This window comes from Aulostomus chinensis, chromosome 10, assembly GCF_037954235.1.
Source record: "Aulostomus chinensis isolate RoL2024-O1b breed Wild chromosome 10, RoL_Achi_v1.0, whole genome shotgun sequence".
Taxonomy (NCBI): Eukaryota; Metazoa; Chordata; class Actinopteri; order Syngnathiformes; family Aulostomidae; genus Aulostomus; species Aulostomus chinensis.
Window position 1 is genome coordinate 16,003,180 of NC_141329.1, and position 12,223 is coordinate 16,015,402.

The window sequence follows — 12,223 nt, forward strand, 5'->3', positions numbered from 1 at the left end:
GTAATTTTACTTTAGATAAACGGTTGAAAAACTTTATGTGATTTAAGCCATTTTCTACAATGACCCTTCAGGTAAAAGCACAACATTTCATAAAACACAATGACATTTAAGAAAACATAAAGCCACTTCATAAAACACAATGACGTCACATGACACAACATTTCAGAAAACACAAGGATATTTCCAATTCGCAAAAGGGCAGGACAACACCTTGTTTGTGACTGGACAGAGACCCTGGTGACAACTGTTTGTCATTTTCCATTTCTGCTGTCTAATTGGTCTCATCCTTTTTTATAAAAAGTCTATGCTCTCAAAAGTGTTTGTGCATGAATTTCAAGCTCCTTGTGAATGAAAAGAACCCTAGTAAATTCAGAGATATCACTCAGATGTGTTTACAGTGGATTGGAGCTAGTCTTGATCTTCCAGGCACTGCTGTAAGTTTACTGTCAGGAGACTGATGACCCTGTGGGCATCAGGTATTGGTATCACTGCACAATTACCAAATATTTGTGTGTATAGGACAGCCCCACCTGATGTCACTTGTTGAAGAAAAGCCCCCTCGTCTCCTCAGTCCTAATTCCTTCAGGCATGATTTTAGAGTCCTAAGAAACATTTTAAATGCATGATGTGTGTTAGGATGACCGTAGCGGCGGTGGGTCGGAAAACAGCAGGGAGATGAGACAGTGCTTTAACTTTTATTTCCGAAGTCACCCTTAAGTCTGGTCAGGCCCAGGATTTCTGACCAGCAGCACAGGTTGATGGTAGTTGGTGCCTTTTTATCCTGTGCCACTAATTGTTCACCTGGGACAGACTAACAGACAGGAACCTACCATAACCAGCGTTGATCAAACAAACTTCTCCACAGCACCCCTTACAAAAATCTATACATGATAAAATACCCCAAATACATTTATTAGGGCCTGAGCCCGAAGTCCCTCCAGGGCGAAGACCCTATTATGTTTGCTCGACACACTCGCCACTTCAAAAGTTAATCTGACCCCCTAAACATGCTCAAAAACTCACCAAATTTGGTACACACATTGGGTGCGGCAAAAAATTTGATAATTTAAAAGAAAAAGAAGCGCTCTACTCAATAGTGCTACCTAAATACACAAAAAAAAACACGCCACGACCTGTCGGAATGTCCTACAGACATGGGACCAACACCGTTTTATTTGTCTCATCAAGACGGACAAATCATACACAGACACTCCTGACCTCACTCTAACAGGTTGTCCACAATTTGGACACAAATGTCCAATTTTGGACAATTTTGCGCCCCAAACAAACACTATCTCCTCCTAGGGCGTTCATGGTATCGCTTCCAAAACTTCATACATGACTCTCCAAACTCTGCTGATTAAAAGTTATTATATAGCATAAACGGTTTATATTTTATAAGCCCTCAAAGTGGGGGAAACACTTTTTACACTTTTCACCTTACAATGGAAACCAATGTGCCACCTCTCTGCTCTCATGGTACATACTCTCAAACACTCACTTCTCACATGTAAAGTAAATGTCCCACAGCCTCAAAATACACACCACTGTATTCCTGACAAAAATCCCTACAAAAATATGGTATTATGTTCCACTTTTGCCCAACATATGCAGAGCTATTTAATTTTGAATCACTAGAAATGTCAGCATCCTCTTCTCTCTCCACTTTGACACAGACAGCAGAGAGCAGTGGGGGAGGGGTTCTTCAAGGGCCAGCTCTCAGCTCTGCTTCCACTCTCTGATCACACTCAGGCTTCTATCTCCTAAACTACAAGGCCCAGGGATTTGCAAATTACACCGTTGGATTCCGGCCAGTGTTTGGCACCCAGTCGCGGGCGCCAGGAGGCTCAGGCCCTAACAACGCTGCTTGCAGCTTTAATTATATTTACTTTCACCATCACTAAAACATTTCTGAGCATTTACATTACCAAAACCCTTTCCTGGCTCCACACACCCCTCTTCCTAAATAACACATGGTCCCTCCCGGCACCCTCTTAAGCCGGCTCTTATGCCTGGAGGAATCTTTAGAGCGGTGCACCCTGGAACAGACAGACAGGTAAGTCTTTGCACACACCCACAGATACATACACCGATTAGCACTTTCTACCAACATTACTTTACAACAGGATAACCATTTAAAGTTAACTGACTCCTCACAGTACCCACTCACTTCTAATCAATTATATTGGGCACACTCTCTTATAGGAGGAGGAAACAAACAACCACCGGACTCCCCCCTCTCCAGGAACCACAAACCTATTCAATCCTGTCACTGGTATCCCCAAGTACAAAAATGCTAAACCATTCAATGTGCAAATATGCTCTGTACTAATTATTGTGTGCAAATCTCTGCTAATAAAGTGCTTAATCTCTCTTAAGTGTGCAGTGCTCCTATTTGAAAAGCACTGCCCATGTTTACCCATTTTGACCTAAATGATAAAATCAGTCCATTTGATGTGGCAAAGTCTTCTTGACCTCTGACCTCAGTAACTAAGTCCTCTTCGTTACAATGTGTTAACAGCATAGCAATAATTACATCATATGTATGTCCTTTGTTAAAATATTCCCAAATAATTTCTCTCTCTTCTTCCATCCTTTCAGAAAAATATTGAAATCTGTGCAAAAACCATGGTTGAGATTAACTACACTTCAGAAGCTGGAAATAACATACAATTATCACCAGGGTCTCTATCACAAACAAACTGTGGTCCTGCCCTTTCTATACAGTCATTTGAAATATCATCATGTTTTGTGAAATACTGTGTTTTGTGAAATGCTGTTGTCCTTGAAAATTCCAGGCCATCATATTGTTCCCTCTAAATTTCACCCAAACATTAAATTGCCTTGCAGTTTGAAAAAAGGCATAGTCAGGGTCATCCGGACAAGAGACCCACTTCAGGTTTCATATCAGGGATATGAAGGATTTTCAAATTGCAAACATGAAGATAATGTCAGTGTAGTTAGAGTGTGACTAAAACTGACTTTCCCTTTAACTTTCTAGAAAGCTGCCAAGTAAACCCAACAATGTTCAGTACTTACATTTGACTCTTGAGCTCCTCTTTATAAGGTAGTGTACTTCAATCAAATTTCTTGTAACTTTTTAGCATATTTCATCATATCATATTTCATATAACAAGCAATAAAAGTTTTACTGTCACAGACATTTTTAAAAAATGTTGAAACACAAAAGTCAATTAACCCCATAAGGGTCACTGCATTTTTCAGTGTATATTTTTTGTTATTGTTTTGTTTTGTTTTTTAAACGCCATACCAACATTCATAGCACCACAGTTGCCACATTGTTCAAGACTCAGAGGTGTGCTTGGTGTCTTTGGAAAGGTAACATTCTCAGGTGTCTTGCAGAAGTATCAGTTTGATTCTGTAATTAACTGATGAGTAGATACAGTGGTTAGAATAAAGTGTTTTTAGTTCGGCCCAACTAATCTGTCTGAATGTTGACAAGGACAAGCTAGGTCCATGACCTTCTAGGGGTAAACAGCCATCACTAGTCCGCAGTCACAGGTCCTGACTTCATACAGTCCAAATCTGAAGTCAAAAAAATGACCTATACACAGTTTTTGGCACACAGAGTCCTAGGCGTTTTCCTTGGGTCCTATTTGGAGACTCCAAAAGGACATCTGGATACCCAAACACAAAAGCACAGTTCAACCTGGACACGTCACAATTTGATCACATGGGCTAGCATGTAAATATCCACATTTACAGAAAATTGAGAATCTTCTATCAAGGTAATTTACATGTTTATGGTTGGTTGGAGAAAACCGGAGAATCCATGCAGGTGAGGCAAAAGCATGCAAATTCTGGCTGCGATGCTGCCAGCCATTACACTGTGAGGCAATAACACAAACCACTGCACTACCATCAAGGTGGCCAGAAAGGCACCAGAGGATCTGATTAAGAATATACATGAATAATTTCTAAAGACATTCAATTATCCATTTTCAAATACAAAACCTGCTATGTTAAATTACTGTGAAGAGACAGTTCCATACTTTAGCTATGTAAAATTAAGGTAGCATTGAGTACGTGTGCTGGTTTTCATCACCTTTGGTAGACCTTTTCTGTTATGAACATAAACCTTATCATGACCCTTTAAACTCTAAAATTAGAGTTAAGGTCAGAAATGAGGTCAAGTTAAGGTTAGGATAAGGGATCAATTTGTTAGGGTTAGGATAAGGCCTTGGAGTAGGCTGTCCATATGAATGGTAGCCATAATAAGGACAGCTCCGCAAAAATGTGTGTGCATGTGTGTGTGCGTGCGTGTGTGTGTATTCTACCCGCTGCGTTTGGTGATAGTTCCCAGTGTCATGGGCTGTTTGATCTGAGCCAGAGGTAGCACAACGGTGAGGCTGGGTAGCGGAGAGAGTCGTGGGTTCCCCATGTTGTTATTGGTGAAGTTGTTGAAGGAATCCTGGTTGTTAAGCTTGGCTGGAACGACACAGATGAAAAATTATTAAAAGTGTTGTTTCTTTTTTGTTTTTTTTCTAAATACTTTTAAGCACCGGATGTTCCCTGGAGAGCAAGGTCAGACAAATCTCCTTTTCATACATTTTGAGTGGAACATAAGAGACAAATATGTCAAGAGCCTTGCCAGGTAATGTTTCAGAATACTGAGAAAGACATTATGAACGCTGGTACATCCATTTATGCATAATTCATTTTTTTGTGCACAGTGGTTCATTTTTCAGTTCAGTGGTCTTTACAGATGCTAATTCTCAGCATTACTAACTGGGATTTAAATGAAAACAAAAATCTGGATTTCAATTTGAATTGTCAAGTAGGCTTTCAAACAACCACCAGAGGACCTTGTTTAGGGAATTGAAACACCTCTCCCTCAGAAAAGAGAGCCTTCACAGATGCCGACACATACACAACCCCAGGCTCCAGGCCCCCAGTGGAATGATAAATAACGAGCTCAGGATATTACAAATGCATCCAGTGACGGTAGTCTGTTAATCAAGGACAATCAGCATGCACACACACACACACACACACACACACACACACGTACCCACCCACCCACCCACACGACCCAAATAAACTAATCTCATTCCATGCAGTTCCAGGCAAACATCATTAAGCCATGACATTTTTTTTAAAGGCCTTCTACCAGCTGTATCAGGAAAACTAGTTCAACAAGTTCACTTAAGTTTCAGTCCAGGATACAGACACCCTCTCTATGTTTAAAAGCAGAATTAAGACCTTCCTTTTTGATCAGGCTTATAGTTAGGGTTGCTTAGGCTGGCCCTTAGATATGCTGCTATAGGCTTAGACTGCCAGGGCATGTCCCATGGTGCACTGGGCCTCTATCTCCTCCTCTCTTTTCACTCTGTTCTCTGGTATGTGTTATACATAAATCATCTCATATGTGTTACTAACTCATCCTCTTCTCCGGAGCTTTTGGGCCAGGTGCTGCTGGAGGAGGCTACAGACCTGAAGAGGCTCAAGCTGCCACCCGTAGCTCCACCTGCTCACGTCCCCGTCTGTCCATCAGTCTCTTTCCATTTCTCTCTCTCTTTATCTCCGTCCCTCTCTTTCCTTCTCTATATCTGTCTTCCTCCATTATCTGTCTTTGTCTCTGCCCTGCTCTCCTGCTCTCTTTCCCCCCAACCAGTCAAAGCAGAGGCCGTCCCCATTGAGCCTGGATCTGCTCGACGTTCCTGCCTGTTAAAAGGAAGATTTTCGTTGCCGCTGTTGCAGGATGTGCTTGTTCATGGAGAATTGTTGGGTGTAAATTCATTGGAGGAGTGTGGTACTAGACCTGCTCTACCTGTAAAGTGTCATGAGATAACTTTTGTTGTGATTTGGTGCCATACAAAAAAAATTGACTTGACTTGATTTAATACTCCACTTGACAAACTTTGTTTCCATCTTCCAGCACAACATATCTTAACATTATCTTAAGTCTCTCAAATCAATCTCTTATCTTCATGACACAGAGTAACTGACTTTATTTAACAGTGCTAGACAATTATAGACTGTTAAAAATTAGAATGTGTCCACGATATGCCATTACAGACATCATTTACAGCATCCATCAATAGGCGTTCTATCTGTTAGGGTTCTCTCTAAAATCATCCACTTGTCTGTTAAGTTACATAGACACAGTTAGATGTTAGCATGAGCTAGTAGCATTAGCGTCAGGAGGAGGGAGGCTTGCCATATCTTCTGTCATTATTGACATATTTAATAATGATTTCTGCTCTGTGTCAATTGTACATGTCCCAGAAAGGTTGTAAAATGTAAGAATGTCATGTCTGTGTTCATAACATAATCCTATTTTGTTAAAACTGTGTTCTAGGAGCTCAGAGCAGTCATACAGCAATATTATGGCTGCCATGTCTGTTTCAATGACCCGACATCCAGACGTTGTTGCCTTGAGGATATCAGTGATCAGTGACATTGGTATATCAACACTGGCCGGCTGTCATGACACAGCATCACAGAAAATCACCTGAAATGCAAAAAAAACCAAACAAACATTTGTGTACTTTTGCAGAGCCTGCAGCAGTTGGTGAACAAAAGTCATTTACTCTACATGCCACTCTTACAACTCAATAATTCACAAATCAATTTGAAATCAATTTGAAATACAAGGAACCAAATCTAATCCAACCATATATTTGTAAGCAAAACTGTGACCCTGAATTCTCTTCTTCTAAAATATTTTTAAACAAAATGAAAAATTAAATCATAAAAAAATGGATATTGTGATACTGTCATGAAATAAATTGGTATATATATATTTTTCCATAATGCACAAATTGCAGAGGATGAGGAGGAAAAAAAAAGAAAAGTCAATTCAGAAAATGCTAATTTGCTGAAACATGTCGGAAAACAATTTTTCAGAGAAAAAGGTTACATGTGTTTATGTGGATTAGATACCGCAAAAAAAGAAAGAAAAAAATATGGATGGTCAAAAACAAACAGGAAAAAAAACAAGAAAAAGTTTCCCAAAAGTTGGTACTGAACAGTTTAAAGTAATACACACTTATGCAGCACAACAGCTTGAAGAAGATAATGTGCAAGGACAGATACATGAATGGGATTGCATTGCCACTGCAAGTGGCATTTAACAGAAAGGGAAAAGCTGATGAAGTGGCTGCATGGTGGTGCAGTGGTTAGCACTGTCGCCTCACAACAAGAAGGTTCCGGGTTCGAGTCCCGGCTCGGGCATGGGATCTTTCTGTGTGGAGTCTCCATGTTCTCCCCGTGCTTGCGAAGGTTCTTTCTGGGTACTCCAGCTTCTTCTCACCATCCAAAGACATGCAATTGGGGACTAGGCTGATTGATGCTCTAAATTGACCGTAGGTATGAATGAGAGTGTGAATGGTTGTCTGTCTATGGCTGCGTCCGAATTGCCAAGTGGCAACGTACGTCCTACTGCTACGACCTACCGTTGCAGCCTACTTCTACAACCTAAACATGGCGGCACCATTCGGACACCCTAGAAGATTGGTGGTGAAGCACAACCTCTGCTGGAGGAGCACAGATCCCGCAAATAGGTAGACGGCACCAACGAAAGCCCCACCTGCTGGCCTGACTGTCGTACTGCACTCCACTCTGAGCGCACTCTTCATTCATTCTCTATTATTAAGCACATTAACGCACCTGTAAAGGTGTGTTCACACCGCGTCGCATTTGGTGTGAACACATCAACAATGAGTATAAATGTTTGTGTTGCATAAGAATGGGAGACTATTGGTGGCGCAAACTTGGCTTGCGGGTCCACAAGTTTTTACAGCAAGAAGAAGAAGTCAGCGGTGCATTGTGGACCATAGGTAGCACTGTAGAATGCACCTGAACCGACCTACAATGTGAGCATGTTTAGGCTGGAATTTAGGTTGCGAAGTACATCACTACTCGCGCCAGATGTGGTTTCGGACAGCCTACGACCTACTCTGAGACCTATGATCCGACCTACTTGGCAATTTGGATGCAGCCTATATCTGTTGGCCCTGCAATGGACTGGCGACCTGTCCAGGGTGAACCCTGCCTCTCACCGTGGCCGCTGGGATGGGCTCCAGCCCCCCCGGGAGCCTTAACAGGAATAAGCGGAAGAAAATGGATGGAAAAGCTTATGAGACTGAAATGTGAAATATATTTTTATATATTGTATATATTGTGAAATATAATACCACATTGATTTTTTTAATATTACTATTTTTTTTTGCTTTGTGCATCTCAAAATTCACAGTTAGGGTCTTCTCCACACCAAAAAAATTAGTCTGGAGTCTGTTTGAAATTAGAGAGTAGGACAGTTACTGAAATATTTTTTGCAAAAGAATAAAACTTAAAAATGTTTTAAGCTTATATTAATTTGTCAAAAACCCATTGAGTTTGGCACAAGGGATTTGGATCTTCAACAATGCTAACTAAAGTATCAGAATCTTTCCAGCACAACTCTATATTACGTGATCCGGATCAGTTTCCTGGAAATACCTCATCGCAGGTAAGTGTTGCTTTTCTAGATTTTTTTTTTTTTTTTTTTTGGAAGGGGGGACGAGATTGCCCTTCAACACACAAAAAAACAGTTAAATGTGTATGATATTATCAAAATATTCTACAATAGGGGAAAAGAAATGTGGATTATAAAAGAAATATGTTTGTAATCCAATGACAATGCCTACAACCAAAATAAGTGCTGATTCAATGGCCCACCCAAGGGAAATTCCAAGTTCAAGTGCTTTCAATAGAATTAAGGAGCAAAGCTGTGGGCACACCACAATATACTCTCTGAATGTTTTCCTTGTCCCTTTATAAAATGACAGCTGCATGACAGAAAGGATTGAGACGGAGGGAGGAGGGTAGCATGGAGACAGAGAAAACAAGATGGACATCAAAGGTTGCAATAAAGGTAGAGAGGAAAGTGCCTTTTCATTATTTGGAAGGAGTGATCAAGAGGAGGCTGAATACAAGTGTAGGTTTTGGTCCAGTCTTTTAGATCATTAACGTGTAGCTCTGCATTCATTAGTTCTGCCAAGCCTCTGCTTTGTTGTCCTCCAAAGGTCTGTCTTTTAGACCTCTACTGGCTAACAATACTGCATAACATTCAGAGGGGGAAGAGGAGACCATTACACTAACCTGTCCTTCATTTCCCTCCACTCCTCTCTTAGTTGGACTAACAGAGGTTTGTGCTAGGTGGCTCCTGAAAGCCCTTCCCATTTCAAAAGTGCTACATCACAAAAGCCTGGGCAGCCACCTTTTGTTAACGGGAGGGGGCAGACCAAGGGAAGAAATGCACAGGAAGCAGTCTGAAAAGCCATAATGGTGCTTCAGTATTGTTAGCCAGTAGAGGGTAGGGTCGAGCAGGGGGTGCAGGAGGGGTGGGGGTGGAGGAGTGGTAGTGGTGGTGGGGTTAATTAAATTAGCTTCCTCATCCAAAACGGATATTTCACTTTTGCTCCACTGTCAGCCCTTACCCTCTAAAATAACTGGAAATTGCACAACAGGTGTGGCACAACTGATGCTGCGAGTGATGATCAGTGTTGACCAGACAATCATACCACGCTGTCAGTCAAAGGCAGGGCCCTCAACTGTCATATCCTCCCATGCAGTGACGATAAGTTAGTCTGGAACGTGTCAGACCTCACGCACTGGCAGCTTAGAAGACTAAAACAGTGTGTGGATACTGAGTGGGGAGAAGGGCAAAAAAGAAGTTTAGGAGGGACAGTGATAAAGAATTTTCAATATTTATTGACGGGGTGGCACGAACGTGCAGTGGTCAGCACTGTCGCCTAACAGCAAGAAGATTCCGGGTTCAAGCCCCAGCTCAGACACGGGGTCGTTCTGTGTGGAGTTTGCATGTTCTCCCTGTGCCTGCGTGGGTTCTCTCTGGGTACTCCAGCTTCCCCCCACAGTCCAAAGACATGCAAGAGGGGACTAGGTTAATCGGATACTATAAATTGACTGTAGGAGTGGCTGTGTGTGAATGGTTGTCTATCTATATGTCTATACGCCCAAAGGCTGCCGGTATAGGCTCCAGCCTCACCTCGACCCTTAACAGGATAAGCAGTAGACAATGGATGGATATTTAATGACTTCCAGGAATAAAATTGTATTTTTTTTTAGGGGGGGGGGGTCATTTAGTGTTTCAAAAGTAGGTTTTGCAAAACAATAAAATAGGAAGATATTTTCTTCCCTTGAGTATTTGTCAGATTGCTTTGCCCAACTCCATGATTACATCCATCACATTTTACCTGTGTTTTTAGTTGGTCACTTACTTTTTCGTATCATTCCCTCTAAAGTATTAAAGCTTTACCCCACACCCCAAAACAAAGTTATTTCTGCACACAAACTGATTTTTTTCTAAGGTAGAAATTATCAACATGCACCTGTCACAAATGCTAAACACAAAGAAGCTAAATGTTATCAGTTCATTCAATGAGTGCATTTTTGTTTGCAGTGAACCCATCTTTTAAATACACAAAATTGAAAATGGGAGGAAAACATTTTAATGGGCTATTGTATCTTTGTTTTTTTGAGAAATGTGATTCACAATTTAAAACCTGCACAGATAGATAGATGTCAGGATTAGGTGAGAACAAAATAATAAAACATCAAAGAATCTAATAAGATAATTAAGCAGTATTTTTCATAAGTTTACCACCACCAGCAGCTGTTATTTACACAACTATATACTGTATACTCTATACACTACTATACTGCTTGAAACTTGTGTTCTTTTTGAATCCAAGTTTTCTTTTCTAAATTATCAGTCATGTGATCCATGAAAATGTGAATTTACAGACATGTTGTTTGAAGCACCTCAATAGCTGTCAAAGATATAATTTATGAGCAGTTTAAAGGTAAAGACCAAGGCAGCAAGTAAATAGGCTCCAACAAAGAGAAGAAGTAAGCGAAAGAACTGGACAGATGAGAAGCTCCTGCCAGACAGATAGCTCACGATGGAGGCTGTGATTTGATTAATTGCTTGGGGCGTGATGGGTCCAAGCACTGATACATGACATCCCCATGGAAAGAAGATCTATCAATGCAAATCCAGCTCCCTCACATCATCCAGAGGTAAACTCTGATCCTGGCAAAAAGTCACACTGTCATCTGACCCCAGTCTCCCTTTCACTTTTAATCCGACCATCTATCCAGTTCTGTCCATCCTTCCAACCACTCATCCCTGTTTCAACAGAATTTGCATTCTCTTCTCATATTAAGCGTCTCTCAATATCCTTTGCACTCTTTCTCTCCCCTCGGTCACCTTGTGTCACGCTATCTCTTGTTTCTTGCCTCTTTTCTAATACCCAATTTGCATCCAATACAAGCTGGCAACTTCCAAAGTGTAACAACGTGTGAAGGACAAGCTCCAAAAACTATGTGTCCCCACAAACACTATTTGAATTGCTCTGCCAGACAGAAAATCTCACAAAAAAACATTCAAGCTATACTGGAAAGGAGCTGGGGAGGGAGTGGAGGAGGCAGCAGGTTAGACAGGTGAAATGTTGATTGATGCTCTGGGGGTAAGGGAAGACCTGGGACCTGACAATGATATTGCAGCTGCAAGAAAAACAAAATAAGATGCAGTGCTTAAGATAACACAGTGGTGCAGTGGTCAGCGCTGTCACCTCACAGCAAGAAGGTTCCGGGTTTGAATCCCGGCTCGGGCAAAGGATCTTTCTGTGTGGAGTTTATTTTTTTTTCTGTGCCTGCGTGGGTTCTCTCCGGGTACTCCGGCTTATTCCCACCGTCCAAAGACATGCACATGGAGACTCGGCTAACTGATACTCTAAATTGACCGTAGGTATGACTGTGAGTGTGAATGGTTGTCTGTCCATATATGTTGGCCCTGCGATGGACTGGCGACCAGTCCAGGGTGAACCCTGCCTCTCGTCTGTAGCTGCTGGGATAGGCTCCAGCCCCCCCCCCCCCCCCCCGTGACCTTTAACAGGAATAAGTGGAAGAAAATGGATTGATGGATGGATGGATGGATGGATGCTTAAGACAAGAAAAAAAGCTTAAGTCTACCATTAGGGACTTTGAAGTTGTTTTTGGACTGAAGCTAATAAGTGTTACTGAAAAGTGATATTTTTTGCATTTCTTTTCTAAATTAAACTGATAAATTATCTTCCTGCATTCCAAGAGTTTAAGAATAATGTACACATTGTAATAGCTGAAAAGTCACTGCAAAGCATTTCTTTCTTCATCAGACATGTGTCTTGATGAAGATTACATGTCTGTAATCATGACA

General features: G+C 41.3%; 1 protein-coding gene across 5 annotated transcripts in view; it reads right to left on the minus strand.

The window, feature by feature from the left end:
- The window catches only part of bcas3 (BCAS3 microtubule associated cell migration factor), a 408,395-nt gene that overhangs the window by 297,485 nt on the left and 98,687 nt on the right, over positions 1-12,223 (minus strand). For all 5 annotated transcript variants that reach the window (XM_086216159.1, XM_086216158.1, XM_086216161.1 and 2 more), the window contains exon 16: positions 4,299-4,449. In XM_086216159.1, the coding sequence (XP_086072285.1) occupies positions 4,299-4,449 (151 nt within the window). The remainder of the gene's footprint in view (positions 1-4,298; positions 4,450-12,223) is intronic.